General features: G+C 42.1%; 1 protein-coding gene across 3 annotated transcripts in view; it reads right to left on the bottom strand.

The window, feature by feature from the left end:
- WIPF2 (WAS/WASL interacting protein family member 2) overlaps positions 1 to 21,661 on the bottom strand; it is a 42,031-nt gene that overhangs the window by 8,496 nt on the left and 11,874 nt on the right. For all 3 annotated transcript variants that reach the window (XM_024572982.4, XM_045182299.3, XM_024572978.4), the window contains 4 exons: positions 11,236 to 11,367; positions 4,986 to 5,118; positions 4,156 to 4,272; positions 2,928 to 3,584 (listed from right to left, as the gene is read on the bottom strand). In XM_024572982.4, the coding sequence (XP_024428750.1) occupies positions 2,928 to 3,584; positions 4,156 to 4,272; positions 4,986 to 5,118; positions 11,236 to 11,298 (970 nt within the window). In that variant the 5' untranslated portion in view covers positions 11,299 to 11,367. The remainder of the gene's footprint in view (positions 1 to 2,927; positions 3,585 to 4,155; positions 4,273 to 4,985; positions 5,119 to 11,235; positions 11,368 to 21,661) is intronic.

Here is a 21,661-nt window from a genome sequence, read left to right as displayed (position 1 = left end):
GTTATAATCACTCCCTTACACACTTAACTCTCTTACCTCACTTGCTTGTGCCTAAAAACGCTAATCCCTAGTTAAATACAACTCTGTTCTGACTCAGTACATGCAAATGCATAGCTGAACACATATGGAGCTGATTAGCCTCACTCGAAATGGGTGAACCCTAGTGTTGAGTGGGCCTTTCATGTTCCTGGTTGTCCTAAGCACACTTCCCTACTCCATGCACTCTCCCAAGCTCCCAGATGACCATTTCATGCCCTTTTCTCTCTCTCCTCAAATCTTCCTCACCTTGCTTTCTATTTCGCCAAGAAAATAGAAGCAAACAAGAAGAAACTTTTCACATGCTCCTACCACTATGCACCCTTGACCCACTTGCTTCTATGCCTTCGTGCTATGCCTTCCCTCCTGTTACTATGTAAGATCTGTGGGGGGGGGGGGGGTTGTTTTTTTTTTTTAAGAGAGAGAGAGAAAAGGAGGGAGTGAGAGAAACATTGATTTGCTGACCCACAACCTTGGCGTATCAAGGCAGCGCTCTAACCAACTGAGTGAGCTACCCGGCCAGGGCAAATTACCTGTGTTCTCTAAGGTCAACCCCTCACCTATGGAGCAGATTCCACTCCTTCTTGCCTCCTCAAGGGCATTACACAGGCAATTTCCCCCCTCTCTGCTGGATCACTCCATCAGTATACAGACAGACAGATACTTAAATATTTCCCATCTTGGGAGGAAAAAAGTCTAACTCTCAATCCCCTCCAGCAACCATTCCATTTATCTGCACCCCCTAGTCCCCTTTACAGAAAACTCCTTAAGGGATTTCTACATTGTTATCTCCAATCCCCCTCCTATTCCTGCATTTGCAAACCCACCCCAATTAGACTTTCATTTTCACCTTCCCTCCACCATTCCACTAATACCCCAAAAGGTCCCATGCTGTTTGGGGTCCCCAGAAATGACTCCCATGTTGCTGAGACCAATGTCATTCTCAGGCTCCAACTTAATTGACTTAGCAGTAGCACTGGACACACCCTAGAAGAGGTGGATGAGGCTGTGTACTCTTTTTACAAAATAGCATGACTGACAGTCGAGAGTGAGGGAGGCCATGACAGCTTTTTGGGGCCTTCTTATATCCAGGAATTTTGGCTCGCTCAGTCTTGGAATTTTTCCATCACTGTCTTCACTTCCCTCCTTTCTTCCTCACTAGAGGCTCTTTCTCAGCTTCCCCTGCTTGGTATTCTTCATCTGACTTCCAATTAGGACCCCAGGCCTTAGACCTTTTCTTTATACTCTCCCTAGGTGATCTTACCCAGCACGTGGTTTTCAATATCATTCAGATTTCTCCCTCTAGGCCAACCGCTCTTCCCTGAACTTCAGAGTTTGATAGCCAATCACCAATGAATTATTTCCTTTTGAAAGTCTAATAAGCACCTCAAACTTCAGTTGTCCAAAACCAAATTCCTATCTTCCTGCAAACCTGCCATGGTCCTACCCACCTGCCCAGTTTCTTACAAAGGCCTTACAAGAGGTCTCCTTTTGCCACTTTTGTCCTCCTGCAACAATCCATTCTCAATGTAGGAGCTGGTGCTCTTTTTAAAAGGTAAATCAATGCTACGTCTCTGTTCCAATCCCTCAGTGGCTCCCCATCTCAACAAAGTAAAACCCAAGGTCTTTACCAAGTCGTACAATGTTCTCCCGTGGAAATCTAGCTTTCCGACCCCTGTGTTCTGCCACTCCTCCCCTCACTCATTCTAGTCCCATCTCAGGGCCTTTGCATTTGCTCTTCTCAATGCCTGCTTAACTTGTTCCCTCACTGTCTTCAGGTCTTTGCCAAATTGTCACTCTATCAGTAAGGCCTTCCCTGACCCTAACCCCACCTCACCCCACCCCACCCCACTATATCCTATCCCCCTTCTTTACTACCTATGTATTACATAGGTACATACGTCTGTATGTATGTATATACATATATATGTGTGTGTGTGTATATATATATATATTTATATGAGGTCTGTCCAGAAAAAGTTCAACCATTGTTAAAATAATGAGAATGGTTTGCACAGTATCAGTGTAACCTGGCAGCCAAGGAGAGTAGGCTGGAATGTACACGTGTGAACGATGCCAACTTTACTGTACTAATCAGTGGGGGTGGCAGACACTGTTGAGTGAGCATGTGTACTGTGTGGCCATTGCATTCAAAATGACTGAGTGAGTAGAGCAACAAGTCTGCAACAAACTTTGCATTAAGCTTGAACATTCCTCCATGGACACTATTTGGATGATTCAGAAGGCCACAGCTATGGGCAAATGGTGATTGGCAGCTTCATCATGACAACACACCTGCTCATGTATCATGTCTCATGCAGAGATCTTTGGCAAAACATCAAATCACCCAGGTGGCTCAGCCCCCCTACAGCCCAGCTTTGGCACCCTATGACTTCAGGCTTTTCCCAAAACTAAAATCACCTTTGAAGGGGAAGAGATTTCAAACCATCAGCGAGACTCAAGAAAATACAACGGGGCAGCTGATGGCGACTGGGAGCACTGTGTGAGGTCCCAAGGTGCCTACTTTGAAGGGGACTGAGGCATCATTGCCCTATGTACAATGTTTCTTGTATCTTGTACCTTCTTCAATAAATGTCTCTAGTTTTCAGATTATATGCCAGGATACCTTCTGGACTATATATATATATACACACACACACTAAATTATTTGCCTATTTATACAGGAGAACACGAATTCCTTACATTTTCTATTTATTGCTGTTTCCCTAACAATAGTGTCTGACACACAAAAATGCTTTCAATAAACCTGTTGAATGAGTAAGTGAATTCTTATCTTCAATCACTAAAGGAGAACTTTGGGAAAAGAGTGAAGAGAAAAAATAAGCTCAACTCTCAGTATGATAGGAAGAAAAGGTACTGCAGGCACTTACCTGCTCCCCGACTGGGAGGGTCTCGGGCTGGGGGAGGTGGCCTATTACTCTGTAAAGAAGGGGAGGCTGAAGTGGGAGGAGGAGGTGCTAGGCCTCTGACAGGCCCTGGTGTCTTCCTATGCAAAGAATTGTGTCTCTGTGGCAGCTCAGGAGCTGACTCATTAGTGGGACTGGAGGGTCCATTGGGAACCCCTGGAGGCTGGCGGTAAGGCGGAGGAGGAGGAGCCAGAGACTGGCCACTTGGTCCCATTCTGATAGTCACAGGAGAAGGAGGTGGTTTGACAGGGGGTGGAGCAGGAGGTCCCTCTCGACCAGGGTGTAGCCTCTGTCCAGGTGTGGGTGGCAAGGGTTTCTCTCTGTTGTAGGCTGGGGCTTTGCTGCTGTGCATAGGCAGAGACGTAGGGGGTGCGTTGGCACGCCGCCCTGGCGGTGGCGGAGGAGGGGCAGAGGAGCTGTGCTTCATGCCCGTACTGCTGGTGGAATGAGGCCGAGAGAGGTCCGGTAACGAAGGTCTCTGCATCCGGGGCAGTTCTGGGAGTGAGGCTCGGCTGCTGTCTGTATCATCTTGAGGGCGCCCACTGGCTGTAGACACTGGAGGCCTGGGGGCAGCAGCTCGAGAACTGGGGACTTGCAGGGCTGGCTTACAAGCTAGGTTCTCTACAAACACACCAGACAGCACTGGGTCAACAAAGCTAGAGATATGTTGGTCAGATCTCTTAATTCATCCAGCCTCATTTCCCTGCACAGCAGCAGGGAAAGTACAATATTTGTATAGTACTGGTCTTTAATCTGGCGCAGGGACCATTAACAAATACTGTTGGTATGTGTTGAATACATTTTTATTTAATGCCTTTGCTTTATTCTACTCTCTAACTCCACCCCTGCTCCCATTCCTTCCTCCCACCTCTACCACACTCCTCAACCCCAGATGGACAGCGTGGGACCAGTCAGAAATTAATGCACCTGCAAATTACTCTAAGAAAGTCTTTTTCAGCCCTGGATGGTGTGGCTCGGTGGCTGGCCTGTGAACCAAAGGGTCATCAGTTTGATTCCCTATCAGGGCACATGCCTGGGTTGCGGGCCAGGTCCCTGGTTGGAGGCATGCGGGAGGCAACTGATTGATGTATCTCTCATACATCGATGTTTCTATCCCTCTCTTTCTCCCTCCCTTCCCCTTTCTCTAAAAATAAATAAAATCTTAAAAAAAAAACATGTCTTTTCCAGGTACCTGAAACGTCCTTGGCTCCCACAGGTCGGAGCTTCGGCACACCTCCTTGGAAGAGACCTCCCTTGGGCTGCAGGGCACCTGCTCCAGAGCCGTATCCACCACTGCTTCCTTTGGGTTCTGGAAAGCATACCATTAGAGCTTTCATTTCATATGCTCCAAGCTGTGACCAAGTTAATCCTGACGAGAAACTCCTCCTCTACTTGGGTTCTAGTTTGCAAACAAACCAATCTTGCTTTTGCCTTTCCACTTAAAAAAGAAAAACTGAAGCCCTTCTACTCCACAGCCTCATGTAGAGATGAAACTCTCCACTACGATGAAAGAAAAAGAACAAAAGGAACAAGGAGCCAATCTTCCCTTGTTTGGGCCCGAGGGACAACCTGGATAAAGACCTGTTCAGCAGAATTCTCTGGGCTCGGCTCTCATAGCCTGGGGTAGTAAGGGGGCTAATGGCTCAGGGACCTGGGTATGAACAGACTTTACAGAAGCCTTTGAGAAGGGACACTTGTAGCAATTATGAAATCATCACTGGCTTCAGCTGAGCGGTTTTTAGGACTGTGGTGGTCTCCGAAGAGAACAGCCAAGGACGTGCTCTAACAAGCATAACAAGCACTGGTGACAGGAGGGGATGAAGTCTTAACCCTGAGAATACTTCCCAAAGGTCAAACAGATGTTTCTAAGGTATTCAGATGAAGAGATGGGAAGACAGCCAAAGAACATCCCAGGACAAAACTCTCCTACTGAAGCCCAACAATAAAAACAATAGCCCAGCCACATCTCCAAAGCAGCCCTAGGATCCCGGCAGTTCACTAGGAAATGAAGCTCAGACTCACTCTCGAGGATGGGAGCGCTCCGATCATTAACGTTGGTCACCTTCTTCAGCTTGGTCCCTTTGCAGATGTCCTGTAAGAGGGCACCTCGCCCCCGCTGTTCATCTCTGCTCAGCTTGGGCTGCTCGGTATTTGCCTAGAGGAAGAGGGATATGTAAGTTCACCCTAAATAGTCCCCTTCATCACAAGCTAAGCAGAAACGCCTTGAGCCAAACTGGGTTCCATGAGACGCCTGTCTAACCTAAACAGATATATGTGCCACACAGCACATAATGGTAGTGTGTATTACCATTGTTCTTAGTCCTTTTTCTCCTGTTGTGCCTTCTGTGATGGGTAAAGGTCTCCTTCCTATTCAGAGGCCTCTGATAGGAGGCCTGCACTAATACCAAGTACTTACGCGCTAGGCTTGTTGTGTGTCAGATGCGTTAGGTGTATCAGCACCATCAAGGCAAACATCTATCGAGCCCCTGCTAAACTTAGGCATTGTGCTAAGCATGTTCTTATCTCATTTAAATCTTGGAACACCGGCATTGCCATGTCCAACTACAACAGGAGCACAGGGAGAGACGGCTAGGTAAGTGGGACGAAACAGACAGACCCAGATCTGTACATGAAATAAAAGTGTATTTCATCAGAAAGGATAGATTATTAAATACAAGAGGTTAATAACAACTGGTAATTTTTGGAAAAAATAATAAAGTTAGATACCTACCTCAGCTTATTCTCAAATGAATTCTAGCTGTATTTAAGTATTAAAAAACTATATGAAAAAATAGCTAAGGGAAGTACATTTTAAGCATGACAACTAAAATATAGGAAAAGATAGATTTGCTTAGTAAAAACTATTTATTAGAAATATAAGTAAACAGATGATATACTGGGAGGAGAAACCATCTGTGACAAATGTAACATATGAGAGGCACAGAGGTAGTGTCCTAAGTCTACAGAGCACAGGTGGCAGACACAAGGCCCGCCACCTTGTTTCTACCCAGCGGCAGCGCCGAGCTATCACTCAACAGTTAAGGAGTAGTTACATTTATACAGTCCGAAAATTACATTCGGCCCTGTGAAGGCAACCGTGAAGCTGATGTGGCCCCCGGTGAAAATGAGTTTGACACCCCTGCTACTGAGCATTAACATATAAAGACGACTTAGAAATCAACAGGATAATAATGAAAGAATACGAACACTGTGTAAGAGAAATCAAAGAGCCAGCAAATATGAAAAAAAAAAATCAACTATAGCAAAAGAAATGTAGGGAAAAACACAGTATCATTATCTACCCATGACACTGGTAAAGGTTATTCAATTTTTGACAAGAGACTGCTAGCTTCCTAGGCAGGAACCACAGTGGGCAACGGTGCACAGTGCCTGCACACTGCAGATGTTCAAAAAACGCACAGAACAAATAACCGCCCTATGGCGGTCTTAAGGACTGAGGGAAACAGGTTCGCTTTGGCACTACCTGCAGTAAGATAAATTGGTATGATCTTTCTAGAAAGTAACCTACATATTAAATGCCTTTAAAAGTCAAGCACAAGAATTCTACTTGTAGAAATTAACTTTAAGAAAATAATTGAGTAAGTGCATAGAGATGTTAATAATGTGGCAAAAAATGATTTTTAATAGCATAAAACTGAAAATTATCTACAAGTTCAACCAAAAAGAACAATGATAACCACACTCTTAAAGTAGATGTAAATATCACCCTGGCTGGAGTGGCTCAGTGGATTGAGCGCGAGCCTGCGAACCAAAGGGTGGCTGGTTCAATTCCCAGTCAGAACACATGCCTGGGTTGCGGGCTTGGTCCCCTAGTAGGGGACACATGAGAGGCAACCACATATTAATGTTTCACTCCCCCTCTTTCTTTCTCCTTTCCCCTCTCTCTAAAAATAAATAAATAAAATCTAAAAAAAAAGTGTAAGTAAATATCTTTTCATGGCAGTAAATGTTTGCCACAACCAAGTAAAAAAAAAATTCTAAAATAATACATGTAGTATGATTCCAGTTTTGTCTTCTATAGGAGCAACAATAGAACCTACCTCACAGAATTAAATGATAATACTTTTTAAAAAATTGACTGTAGAGAGAGGAAGGGAGAAAAGAAACAGAGAGAGAGAAACATCGATGTGTTGTTCCACTTAACTTATGCAATCACTGATTGATTCTTGCAGGTGCCCTGACCAGGGATCAAACCCACAACCCTGGCATATGTGGACGACGCTCTGACCAACTGGCTTACCCGGCCAGCACATACAAGGTAACACTTTTCAAGAGCTAAGCACAGTGCCTTGTGTGTAACGAAAGCTCAGTAAACTACACCCAGATTACATCTGGAAGAAAAAACACACGCATAGCGAATTTCTGGAAGAATACACATTGATACTACCAAAAGTTAACTTCTTGTAGTAATTATTTATGCTTATCCATATTTCCTAGTTTCCCTACAATAAATACATAAGACATACAAAATGTTAACAAAAGTTAATTATAGATACTTTAACGTTGTCTGTTTACTGATATTCTCTAATTTTTTTCCACATTTCTAGTATAGTAAAAAAAAATTTTTAATTACTATTTAATAACATGACCATTCATGATGTATTAATGAGTAAGAAGAACAGATTAGAAATGAGTATGTATATAAAACACAATCTCTCTTTTTTTAAAAAGCATCTTCTTTTTTTAAGAAGATACAGAGGGAGGGAGGTAGTACAAGGGTGTACACAAAACTGTTATAAATGACTGGAGTATGAGTAATTGCTCTTTTTTGTTTATCCACAGTTCATAAATTTCTTGAACATATTACTTTTATAATGAGAAAATTATTAGACACATAGATCAATGGAACAGAACACAGAGCCCAGAAATAAACCCACACCTTTACAGTCAATTAATATTCAGCGGAGGAAGCAAGCACATAGTTTATTCAATAAATGGTGTTGGGAAAGCTGGACAGATACGTGCAGAAATATGAAACTAGACCACCTTCTTACACCACACACAAGAATAAATTCAAAATGGATTAAAGACCTGAAACCATAAAAATTATGGAAGAAAACACAGGCAGCAAAATCTCAGACACGGCTCCTAACAGTATTTTATCAGATACATCTCCCCGGGCAAAGGAAACAAAAGAAAAAATAAACAAATGGGACTACGGCAAACTAAAAAGTTTTTGCACAACAAAGGAAATCATCAACGAAATAAAAAACCCACAATGGGAGAACATATTCACTGATATATCTGATAAGGGGTTAATATCCAAAATTTATAAAGAACTTACAAAACTCAACACCAAAAAACCAAACAACCCAATTATAAAATGGGCAAAGGACCTCAGTAGACACTTTTCCAAAGAGGACATACAGCTGGCCAATAGACATATGAAAAGATGCTCAACATCACTAATCCTGAGAGAAATGCAAATTAAAACCACAATGAGATACCATCTCACCCCTGTCAGAATGTCTCTCATCAATAAATCAACAAACAACAAGTGCTGGGGAGGATGTGGAGAAAGAGGAACCCTTTTACACTGTTGGTGAAAATGCAGACTGGTGCAGACACTGTGGAAAACAGTGTGGAGACACCTCAGAAAATTAAAAGTGGATCTGCCTTTTGATCCAGCAATCCCACTTCTGGGAATATATCCAAAAGAACCCAAAACACTAACGTGAAAGAACATAAGCACCCTATGTTCACTGCAACGTTATTGCTAAGATATGGAAGCAGCCCAAGTGGCCATCAGTAAATGAGTGGATAAAACAACTATAGGACATCTACACAACAGAATACTACTCAGCTATAAAAAAGAAGAAAATTTTATCCTTTGTGACAGTACGGATGGACCTGGAGAATGTTAGGCTAAGTGAAATAAGCCAGTTGGAGAAAGACAAATACTATATGATTTCACCCGTATGTAAAATCTAATAAAACAAACTGCAACTACCATGCAACACAGAGACAGACTTACAGATAGAGAGCAGGATGACGGCTAAGGGGGAGGGGAGGGAGGGGATGGAGGGATTGAGCAAAAAGGGAAAAAACTCATGGACATGGACAACAGTGTGGTGACTGAGGAGGGGAGAATGGGATATAAGAGGCCTAAATGGTAATGAAAAAAATACAATAAAAAGAGAAAAAAATATTATTAAAAAAGTATTGCCCTGGCCTGGTGGCTCACTGGTTGGAGTGTCATCCCATACACCAAAAGGTTGCGGGTTCTATTCCCAGTCAGGGCACAATCCTAGGTTGCAGGTTCAATCCCCAGTTGGGGCATTTACAGGAGGCAACCGATCGATGTTTCTCTCTCACACTGATGTTTCTCTCTATCTCTCTCCCTTTCTCTCTAAAAATCAATAAACATATGCTTGGGTGAGGAGTAAAAAAAAATTACTAAGCACACTGAAATTGAGGCTATAACCTCCTCCACAAACAGCACCATCATTTTGCATTTGGGAATGCCTGGGTGCACCTTCATTCAGTCAATCCCCCAGACCACAGCCAGTCATTCAAATCTCTCTCCTCTTCCTCTTTCTTCCATCCATCATCAAACTCTTTACAGCTTTACCTTCTAAGTGTCTCTCATCGCCACTCTCCATCCTCACTGCTTCAGTCCAGGCCCTCAATTTTCAGTTGCACCTGGCTTCTCTCTCCAGTCTTGACTTCCTTGTTTCAACTCCCAATCCACTGTCCATACTATTTAGAGTGATCTTTCTAATACAAACTCAATCAGGTTACTCCTGTTTCTGTAAATACTTCAACACTTCCCCATCATCGCTGCAAGAAAAATCCAAACCCTCAGCCTACACCTCCAGCTTCACCTCCCACTATACCCCCTTCTCAAGCAATAATCTAAACTTCTGTGTGCTTTCTCACAAATTGGCACCCTTCCACATTCTGCTTCTGCAACTTCGAGTGTCCTCTCCCTCTTCTCTTTCTGGCTAAACCTCACTCTCATCCTTTAAGACTCAGTTCAAGCATCACTTCCCCCCAGAGACCTCGTTTGACAGCCTCCTCTCTCTCCAACCACCAGGTGAGGTGTCCTGCTTTGTGCACTATTCATCTGTGCCTAGCACAGAATTTGCCTGTTGACTTTTCTGTCTTGCCCATTATGCTGGGGGCCCCGGAAGGCAGAAACTCCCTCATTTCTGGGCAATGGCATTACAGATGACTTTTATTTGCATCTTTTTGTTCATTTGCATATTTTCCTTCTCTTTTAATTATTTGTACACACACACACACACACACACACACACGCCTAGCCAAGTCCCTGACACCTAGTAAGCCCCCAACGAAAGGCTATTGAGTGAATGACTAAAATAGCATGATGCAGGACATTAGTCCAAGAGGTTATAGAGATCGAAGGAAGTGCTTTGGGTCCTTGAATCTCACTGTAAGCAGAGCAGCTCTGCTTTTATCTTTACTCACTGGGCTTCCACATAAAATTTCACCCAAAAAGGGGGTTCACGCATATTCTCAAACAAAATGGCTGAAAAGCAGAAGTTATGGGGAAAAAAACAAGTTGGCAGACCCGAACTCTTGTCCTAGGTCAGAAATAAATTAGCTAGGCAAGTCACTTGTCCTCCGTAAGCACAATTTCTCATCTGCTAAACACCTAACGCAGCGGCACATACACACACACCTCTGCGAGAGTCATTCTCTAGACTTACTTTTGCTTCTAAATTTTACAAAAATAAAGCACCCAGGTTGCTTCTTTCTCGTGTGACACCACCCAAATATAGTAAAAGTGGCTGCCTCCTGGGTTCAGAGCCACACTGTTTTTTAAAATCTCATTATCAAACCTTTTAAGTCTTCTTACTAATACATTCCACAAACTCCCTTCTTTCTCGATGGGGTGTTAGACTTCATGGACTTGGCTTTAAAATGAACTCATTTGGAGAGGAAGAAGAGATGAAATGGTACCAAGAAACAAGCACCAGCAACTGCTATCCCTGTTCTCAAAGATGCCAGAGAATCATGCACTGACCTTTTTCAGAACAGTTTTTTGGGGAAGGGGGAACACCAGTTGCTCTCTGATGCCACCTGTCCAAATCTCCAGACTGAACCAGAACAAGAACACAAGTCGTTATTGTCCTAGGAGGACCTCTCGGGAATCAGACTCGTTGATAAGGGCAGACTTGACTTGTTTATTCTCCATCTTCCCGCATCACAAGTCTTTGAGTCTTATACCATGGAAATGCAACTATCTGCTAAGGTTTTGAGAGAGTCGAATGGAATGATTACCTACCTGATTAAAAGTGGGAGGCGGAGGAGGACCAGGAGGGGGCGGAGGGGGCGGAGGAATTGGCATCCTTGCCCTGCTTGCAGTTGGCACTGCTCTCTCTCTCTTTTAATTTGCAGCTTTAGGTCACTCATATACCTGCAAATGAAACAGAAATTCATGAGAACTTTGCCACTAAAGACACTGAGTACCAGGAGAACTAGGGGATGGGGCATGACACCAGAGAAACTAAGCACCTCTGTTCCTAGCTCCACTATGACAGAGTCCAGGACTTAGTAAACTTTTCCTATAAAAGGCCAGATAATAAATATTTTAGGCTTTGTAGGCCATATATAGTCTCTGTCACACATTATTTTTGTTTTGACATTTTTCAAATTAACAACCTTTATTTATTTTAGGTTCAGAGCAAAACAACAGAAAGTACAGACAGCACTCATATACCCGTTCCCACCACACACATACACAGCCTCCTCCACTTTCTACAGCCTGCAGTGGTACATCTGTTACAACGGAACCTACATTGACACCTCATTATCTCCCAAAGTACATACTTTACATTAGGGTTCACTGTTGGTATTGCACATCCTGTGGGTTTGGATAAAGAATATAGACAACTACCCACAACTGCAGTATCATACAGAATGGTTTCACTGCCATAAAAATAACCTGTGCTCTGCTCATCCCTCCGTCCCCCTGACCTGTCAACCACTGATCTTTTGTCTCCACAGATATGCCTTTTCCAAAATGTCATATAGTTGGAATCTTAATAGGCAGCTTTTTCAAATTGTCTTCCTTCACCTTCTTCCATGTATTTTCATGGTTTGATAGCTGATTTCTTTTTAGCGCCGAATACTATTTCATTGTCTGGATGTACCACAGTTCATTTATCCATTCACCTACTGAAGGACATCTTGGCTGCTTCCAGTTTTAGCAGTTATGAATAACGCTGTGTGGACATAAGTTCTAATAGGTGTGTAGTGGCGTCTCATTGTTTTACTCTGCAATTCCCTAATGACAAAGGAGGCTGAACATCTTTTCATATGCTTACTTGCCACCTGTGTATCTGGTGAGGTGTCTGTTCGTCTTTTGCCCAGTTTTCAATCAGGTTGCTTGTGTTTTCTTATTGTAGAGTTTTAAGACTTTTTGTATATTTTGGCTAACAGTCCTTTATCAAGTGTGTATTTTGCAAATATTTTTTCTCAGTCTGTGTCCTGTCTCATTCTCTCGACTTTTACATTTAAAATATGTAAAAAACATTCTTAGTTCATGGGCCATACAGAAACAGATCATGGATCATATCTGACTCATTGGCCATAGATTACTGGCCCCTGAAATAATCACATCACTGGAATCTTGTTACAGCATAAATACCATGTGAGAGTTTAGCTAGTTATCAAGTTACCAGAAAAACATATATATATATATATATATTTACACACACACACACACACAGAGCTATCCATCTACTGTAGCGTGTAGGTGACCCTCATTGTGCCAGTGAGCTGTCTTACCCTAAGATATTAACGTAGGGGGCAAAGATAAAACCAAAACTCAGGCCCTGGCCAACATGACCCAGTTGGAACAAAGTCCCATACACCTAAAGGTTTCGGGTTTGATCCCCGGTCCAAGTGTGCACAGGAGGCAACTAATGGATGTTTCTCTCCCACATCGATGTTTCTCTCTCTCCAGCCCCCTCTCTAAAACCAATGAAAAAATGCCCTCATGTGAGGCATGAATGAATGAATGAATGAATGAGTCCAAAACTCAGGAACAATAGCTACCCCCAAAAAGCTATCCCAAGGAAATCCCAATTCTTTATTTTTTTTAAAGCCTTATTTTTTATTCTCATTTGAGAGAGAGGGGAAGGGTGAGGGGAAAGAGAGAACAAGAGAAACAAAGAAACATCAACGTGAGAGAAAAACATTGATCAACTGCCTCCTGCATGTGCCCCAACTAGAGATCAAATCTGAACCCTGGGTATGTATGTGCCCTGACTGGGAATTAAACCAGCGACTTTTCAGTGAATAGTACTCCAACCAACTGAGCCACCCTGTCCAGGCCAAAATCCCAGATCTTCACACCCAACAAAATTAAAGTCAAAATACCATGACTACCAGAGACTATAACTTACATATGACAGGAAAGTTTCAAGACAGGGTACTCAACTTCATTAATTAACCCATGGAAGACCTACTCCCAAGCAAGGTCATTAATGAAATTAGGACCCAGGAAAATCCACAAGCAGCCCCTAGCACAGATGGGTGACCATGTGTACCAAGCCAAGCCTAAAAGATCCAACCAGTCTGGCAATCCATTGGAGAGGTTTGGTTCTGAACTCTTTAAAAGGGTGATCAAAATCTCTTTGTGATTAAAGGAGTAACCACTTAAACACGTCTCTCAATGCCCTGGGAACCACGAAAGGAAAAGGCAAATATTTCAAAGGTTCTATAAAACCAAGAACCTTTATAGGTGGGTAGGATTTGATCAGAAACACGACTGTGAAGGTCTTCAAAATGCCAACTCCTCCCAGTGTAAGGCCACTACAGGCTGGCTGGCCAACAGGGCTTTTGGCTCCAACCACACAAGAACTGGACAGCACTTTAGCTCCATGGTTCCCAAGGGGGATGGTGTCAGAACTCACTCAAGAAACAAGCAGCTAACTGCCCTCCAGGGGAAATACCTTCTGGTGCTGCTTTCAAAACTAAGGCTAGCATTTCTTTGCCAAGTATTGAACACACTAGGCTTTTAAAACTGATCAAAATAGTAAATTCTCATAAGCAGACCATTTATCATGGGGTGGAGCGGGGGGGGGGGGGGAGGGGGGAGTGGAACAGGACACAAACTGAAAATAAAACATGAAGAAAAAAAATTTTTTCTATTTCAATTCTCTGGGTTCTCTATGACTATTCTACTCCAAAGCCCCCCACAGCATTCTTTTAAAAAGCTAGCAAGAAACATAGGGAAAATAATAGTCTATTCGGGAACAGATGTTTTCACCTAATTCCAATCACCTCCATTCCTGACTTTTTTGAGTTTCCAGTTCTACCTTTGCCATTGCCACAGTTGAAATGATCTCCTTGATCATTCCAGGAAATGAAAGGAAAAGAGATTCAGACAAGCCCCTAATTCTCCCCATATCCCCAGGTGATCCAGCTTACATGCTGTAAAGTAAGAAATGACCTAAAGGAACAACCTTCTGCCTGACAGTGAGCGCCACTTATTAGGCAAAGCAGTAATCCTTAGCACGGGAAATCTTTTTCTGAAGTCAACCCTTTTTCAACAGATAAAGGACTGTTAGCCAAAATATACAAAAAGTCTTAAAACTCTACAATAAGAAAACACAAGCAACCTGATTGAAAACTGAGCAAAAGACGACCTCTAATACGACAGACCTCTAATATATCACACAGCTAGAGATGCCTTCTTTTTTGTTTTTTAAATATATTTTATTGATTATGCTATTACAGTTGTCCCAGTTTTTTCCGCCTTTGCCCCACCTCCACCCAGTAACCTCCTTCCCTCCAGCAATCCACCCCCTTAGTTCATGTCCATGGGTTGTGCATATAAGTTCTTTGGCTTCTCCACTTCCTATACTATTCTTGAGATCCCCCTGTCTATTTTGTCCCTACCAATTATACTTCTTAATCCCTGCACCTTTCCCCCCATTCTCCCCCTTCGCCCTCCCATCTGATAACCCTCCAAATCATCTCCATATCTATGATTCTGTTCCTGTTCTGGTTGTTTGCTTAGTTTGTTTTTCTAGATTCAGTTGTTGACAGTTGTGAGTTTGTTGCTCTCTTTATGTTCATAGTTTTTATTTTCTTCTTTTTCTTAAATAAGTCCCTTTCACATTTCATGTAACAATGGCTTGGTGATGACGAACTTCTTCAGCTTCACCTTGTCTGGAAAGCACTTTATCTGCCCTTCCATTCTAAATGATAGCCTTGCTGGAAAGGGTAACCTAGGTTGTAGGTCCTTCCTTTTCATCACTTTGAATACTTTTTGTCAGTCCCTTCTTGCCTGCAAAGTTTCTTTTGAGAAATCAGCTGACAGTCTTATGGGGACTCCTTTGTAGGGGAATATTTTTCTCTTGCTGCTTTTAAGATTCTCTCTTTATCTTTAAACTTTGGCATTTTAATTATGATGTGTCTTAGTGTGGTCCTCTTTGGGTCAATCTTGTTTGGGACTCTCTGTGCATCCTGGACTTGTATGTCTATTTCCCTCATCAGATTAGTGATATTTTCCTTATTTTCTCAACTGAGTTTTCAATTTCTTGTCCGTCCTTTTCTCCTTCTGCCATCCCTATGATTCAGATACTGATATGTTTAAAGTTGTCTCAGAGGTTCCTAACCCTGTCCTCGTTTTTTCTGAATTATTTTTTCTTCTTGCTGTTCTAACTGAATGCTTTTTCCTTCGTTGTGTTCCAAATTGTTGACTTGATTCTCAGCTTCCTCCCTTCCACTGTTGGTTTCCTGTAGATTTTATTTCACTTAGTGTAACCTTCATTTCTTCCCTTGTTTTTACTGTACTCATTGAGGTCTTTAAGCATACTGATCACCAGTGTTTTGAATTCTGCATCTGATAGGTTATCTCCGTTCTGTTTAGTTCTTTTTCTGGGGTTTGTTCTGTTCTTTCACTTGGGCCACATTTCTTTGTCTTCTCAATTTGGCAGCATCCCTGTGCTTTAGGTAGAGAGGCTTTTGACTCCCTGTAAAAGGCACCTGTAAATCACGTAGGGTGGAGCCTTAGGTAATCTCCAGGTTGGGGCAAACAGCTTCACCACTTTGTGGCTCTCCGTGGGGGGAGAGCTCAGAGAGGGGACAATGCGGCTTTCTGGCTTCTAGAGGTTTCCCCACGTAAGTCCATGCAGGCCCTTTAAACAAATTTTCCTGAAAATCTGGCAGTTTCTTCCGCTGCCCCAACCTCCACTGATTTTTATAGCCAGAAGTTATGGGGATTTATCTCCCAGTGCTGGAACCCTGAGCTGTATGGTCTGGCCTGAAGCTGGGATCATTTGCTCCCAAGGTATCCCTCCCGATTTTTATCCACCACACCAGTGAATATGGGACTGCCCATCCTGCCGCTGCACGCCTCTCCGTGCCACACTGTGTCTCTGCGCCTCTCGGTGCCCCTAACTCCACCCCTCCTACCCATCTGGATGAATGTGGCTTATTTAAGTCCTTGGTTGTTGGACTTCCATATGGCTCCATTTTCCAATGGTTGTTATTTGTTTTGAGAAATAGTTGTAATTCTCTCCGACGTTGCACAAGGAGGCAAAGCATGTCTACCTACACCTCCATCTTGAGCATAAGTCAGATGCCTTCTTAAAGTAGGTTCAATTCAAACTCCAATTTCAAAATAGATCCATCCAAAAAAAAAAAAATATATATATATATATATATATCACTTTCATCACGTGACTGACTTTAGTGGCGACTACTGGCAGTGGCTTGTAACCTTTCTTCTGCCTCCATAAAGACTGCATGTATGCCATGCTCCAATCAGTGACATTTACTATGCAACGGTACATCACTGCAGTAGGACGGTATCAAGTCCATTTTACGGTGAGGACCCTGAAGCCCCAGGAGTGGGAGTACGTACGTGCACACCAGAGAGAAGGGGCAAAACTGAATGATGTGAGGGTGACCGCCTAACCTCACTCAGAAGTAAACTACAAAGTTAGGAGTCAAGTTTAGGTCGTCTCATCCCGTTCTACTTCATTAATCACTGAAAAAGAAGTCTCCATGGAAATTGGTTGGATTTAACAAATCCTCTACTATTTTTTCCAAATTAAAATTCAACCCACTTCCAGTTTCTATCCAAGTGTTAGAATACAATTGGTTCTGTTTTCCAAAAGAAGCCAAACTTATGTAAAATTAAATTAATACAACTTTCCTTTGTATGAGAGTCCCAAAGAAGCTTTATTACAATGAATTTAGGATTGACACATGCCATCACTAATTCAATGCAGAGAATCTGCTTTGAGAACTGCTTTTACTTAAAAATAAGTGAACCAAAGCCAGATGGGTACTGGATTTATCAGGGTGATCACTTTGTAAGGTATATAAATGTCTAATCACTATGTCATACACCTGAAACTAATATAACATTGTATGTCAACTATAATTGAAAAATAACAAGAATTTTTAAATGAACCAAAAACAGTCCATAAGGTTTTATGACAGAAATAAATTTTAGTGGCCAACTATTTTTAGTCAAAGGACAAATTCAGGCCTCCTGGAGCACTGTCTATTGCAATTTTAAGAATCTAACATTCCTGAGATTAAACTTAAAAAGAGGGTTCGCTACAGAATTTCTAGTCTTTCCTTTCTATTAAATTAGCACAACAAACCTCGCCATCTGTGCTCTTCAGAGTCCTTGACTTTCAGAAATATTGTGAGACTGCCTCTAGTTCAGTAATACAGCAATTTTCATTCCCTTCTTAAGCCCTTCCATCTACCCCATGATACAATAAGCTTTCCGCATCCTCAAGAGTCAATTTCTTTTTAAGGAAGGAAGGAAGGAAAGAAGGGAGGGAGGGAGGGAGGGAGGAATGAAAGGGGGAGAGAGAGAAAAGGAGGGAAGGAGGGAAAAGGAGGGAGGGAGGGAACAGGAGGGAGGGAGGGAAAAGAATGCAGGATTTTTTTTTAAGATACAGGGTTTTTTCTTTAAGATTTTATTTATTTATTTTCAGAGAGAGCGGAAGGGAGGGAGAGAAGCATCAATGTGCAAGAGAAACAGTGATTGGTTGTCTCTTGCACGCCCCCAACTGGGGACCTGGCCTGAAATCTAGGCATGTTCCCTGATTGGGAACTGAACTGGCAATATTTTGGTCAGCAGAACAAAGCCCAACCCACTGGACTACACCAGTCAGGGCTCAATTTCTTTTAAATATAGATCAGAGAGCATTATTTCAAATCTTCCTGATGTCAAATTTATCAAAGAATTCAGAGATGTCTTCATAAAACCATGAAATGAACTTTTGAAAAGTGTTTTCTTCTATTCCTCAAAAGACCAAAACTATTTTTCTATTAAATTTCCTAATATTTCATCTAAATATTCCTGTTTTAGGAGGAGACTTCTGAGTACAAAGGTACTGACGATTGCATTTTGCATCTGAGAAATAAAGAATCCAACTTGGTTGTTGCTTTTTTCATATGTTTAAAATAAGAGGTTTCCTAGTTACCACAACAATTTGGGACCTTTATTCAAATGACATTCTGCTGTTATAAAACTCAAGTTTCAATTGCAAGTTAGTTTAAAAAGAAAAAAAATCCAAAAAAATCTAAATCTTAATGCTATCTACTTTCATGCCAACAGATCTCAGGTAACAACACTTTCCTTTAATCTTGGCTTTGACTACAGAGTAAATTACAGTGTCGAAGTACCCAACAAAATCCTACAGGGGAAAAAAAACTGACCTTAAACTGTAGCCTGCCTCCCCTCAGCAAAGTCTCAAAGGCTTCAGCTCCACCTCACAAGAATAAGTTATATGGCCCTGGCTGTGCGAGAAGCGTCATTCTGTGCACCAAAAGGCTGCTGGTTCAATTCCTGGTCGGGGCACATACCTAGGTTTTGTGTTTGATCCCTGGTTGGGCTGCGTATGGGAGGCAACCAACTGATGTTTCTCTCCCTTCCTCTCACTCTAAAAAAATCAATGGAAACATGTCCTCATGTGAGGATTTTAAAAAAAAAGAAGTTATATGAATAGGAATTTGGGATGTCAACAAGAAAAGTATCTCTCCTTTTTTAGATACATATTCGATTCTTTAATATCCTGTTATACCTCTTCCTAATATAAAGAAAAGGAGAAATAGGTAAAGAGACATTTCAAGATCTTCGTTGGACCAATGGCTCTCCTACTGTCTCTAGATATCCTAAAGAGAAGACAGCTGTGTCTTGAGAAGATTCCAGACATTCTCCCCACTGGAATTCTTCTGATCCCATAGTTCAAATCGGAAGAAATCTAACAGTATCAGAGATGGAACATACACGTTTGACAGAAAACCAGCTGCTCTAGGACAGCAAGTGAAAAGCCAACAAGATGGGAATGGGTTCAATGTGTTACAGAACTAGTAAGAAAGCCAGGGTAGCTAGAACACAGTGAGGAGAGTGGTAGGATATGAAATCTGAGGCCTTGCAGATCATCCTCCTAATCCAAAAGTAGTATCCTTCTCCATTTATTATGCCTGTAATACCAAAGAAGTCTAAATGAACCAACAGCGTCATACCTCATGGAAACCATAAATTCATTCGGTTATTTCATTAATCCCAGACTGCACTTGATCTCGTAGCTTAAGCACAGCTAAGGACCTATGTACTAACTGGAAGCTTTCCAGGGTTAAAAGTTACCTGATGGTAATCTGCCTGAGTGCCCACCTGCCCTTCACCTTTGCTCCTGAAAAGCAGCACAGTGTGGGGAGGTAGGAACTCGTTACCATAGTAGCATTAGGGCATCCAGCTCCTAAGCCAAAGAACCCCAACATGGGAGAAGAGCCAGAAGCCACCTAAGAGTATTCACATGCCACTCCAGGAGGCCAACAAACAGCAGGAGTCAAACAGGTTCCCATAATTACACAGGAACTCATGTCAACACAGAATTATGAACACACCTCCATGTGCTTTAGGGCAGAATACCGTAGAGGGTCTCCACTAAATCATTTTTAGTTTAAAATACAAGGAAACGGACTAGAGTAACCTTTGTGTTATACAAAGGCCTCCTCACCCCCAAAGGCTTTGTACAGTTTGAAAATAATCCACAGCACTCTGAGTGGAGAAGGTGCTATTTCCCCCTTGAAGTTCAATTCAGTCAAACCTCTGATGAAACAGATTTCTATCACGATGGAATTAATCAAAATTCTAAGGTTAGCTCCATGAGGGAAAAAATCATTTTTCCAACTGCAGGCATTTTTCAATCATGGACAACTCTACTATGCAGCAAATCTGATTGACCCAACAAATAATAAAATATCACATACCCATTGTGAATATTCAAACTGAAAATTCTGTGACTCCTACAACTAAACCTGGTTGTTTTACTCTTTTTTTAAAAAGATTTCATTTATTTATTTTTAGCGAGAGGGAAAGAGAGAGAGAAAGACAGGGAGAGAAACATCAATGTGTGGTTGCCTCTCACACATCCCCAGCTGGGGATCTGACCTGCAACCCAGGCATGTGACCTGACTGGGAATCGAACCAGCAACCCTTTGGTTCACAGGCCAGCACTCAATCTACTGAGCCACACCAGCCAGGGCAAACTCTTTAGATAAATGATTTTTCACAGTCACAAACAGCACATAACCCTGGAAGAGAAAAGGAAGAAGGCAGAAGAAAGATAACTACATAATGAAATCCTTTCAAATATAATTTCTGTAATAAAAACATAAGTATACATCCCAACAATGAGGCTTTTCCCCCCAAAATATGACTCTTTCCTCTTGTCCCCATTTTTTAAAAGCCCTAAAAACGTAACTCAGGAGACTACTTATTCACATACTACTTGATGTGGTAAATATTAGGTACCACAGGTTATTCCCTGATACAGGGCAACCCAGGAGCCAAGTCCTCTCTTCTAAAATGATGGCAAACAATGAGAAGTCTATTCTCGTGTTCAATTAAATAACTACTGCTGCAAAGAACAGCTTCATAAAAAGACAACTAATGCCAGAGCAACTGTAAATTAAATGTCTGAAAATCATCCTAAACAGATAATATGGAATGACCTCACCAAACATCCCCATCCCCTACCACACCCTAAAGCAAAGAGAAAACCTGTTAACCTGAAAGCACTTAAGTATTGGGAAGGTGGGGGAACGTGTACAGAAAAATAGCCAACTGCTAATAGTCAACAGCCAGTAACAACCAGACTTCCAAGAACTGACAACTAGGGTACTACACCTGGCTTCTACAACATTACTAAGACAGGCACTATTTGGCTCCTGACCTCCAAGCAAATCACAGAAACCTAGGCACAGCTGCAAACATCTCATTTACAGATGCTTCAGAATGGCAGTGAAAGTTTCCTTTTAGGCCTAGGGATCTATAAATACACGCAAGAAGAGAATATGCCCTTTCATACTGTCAAAGTTAAAAATAAACTTCCAATCACGGTGCATGAACATCTCCAAAAACGATGCGGCATACATCCAAGGCAGATCACTAGTACATCTGTTTTCAAAGCCTGAGTTAATTTCTCATTTTACAAAACAATAAAAATAAAAAATTAAGACTCCTGGATTTGGACAGTGAAATGATGCAGAAAGTAGCTCAATCTTCATAACTAATATTTTCTCCCCACCCACACATCCCAGGAACCAGTGGGTTTAGAAATGTTGCCTAAAAAACTGGAGTCAAGCCCTGGCTGGTGTAGCTCAGTGGACCGAGCGCAGGCCTGCCAACCAAAGGGTCACTGGTTCAATTCCCAGTCAGTGTA

The sequence above is a fragment of the Desmodus rotundus genome, chromosome 9 (assembly GCF_022682495.2).
Source record: "Desmodus rotundus isolate HL8 chromosome 9, HLdesRot8A.1, whole genome shotgun sequence".
NCBI lineage: Eukaryota > Metazoa > Chordata > Mammalia > Chiroptera > Phyllostomidae > Desmodus > Desmodus rotundus.
Note: the sequence above shows the minus strand (reverse complement) of the source record. Positions and strands in the feature narration are given on the sequence as shown.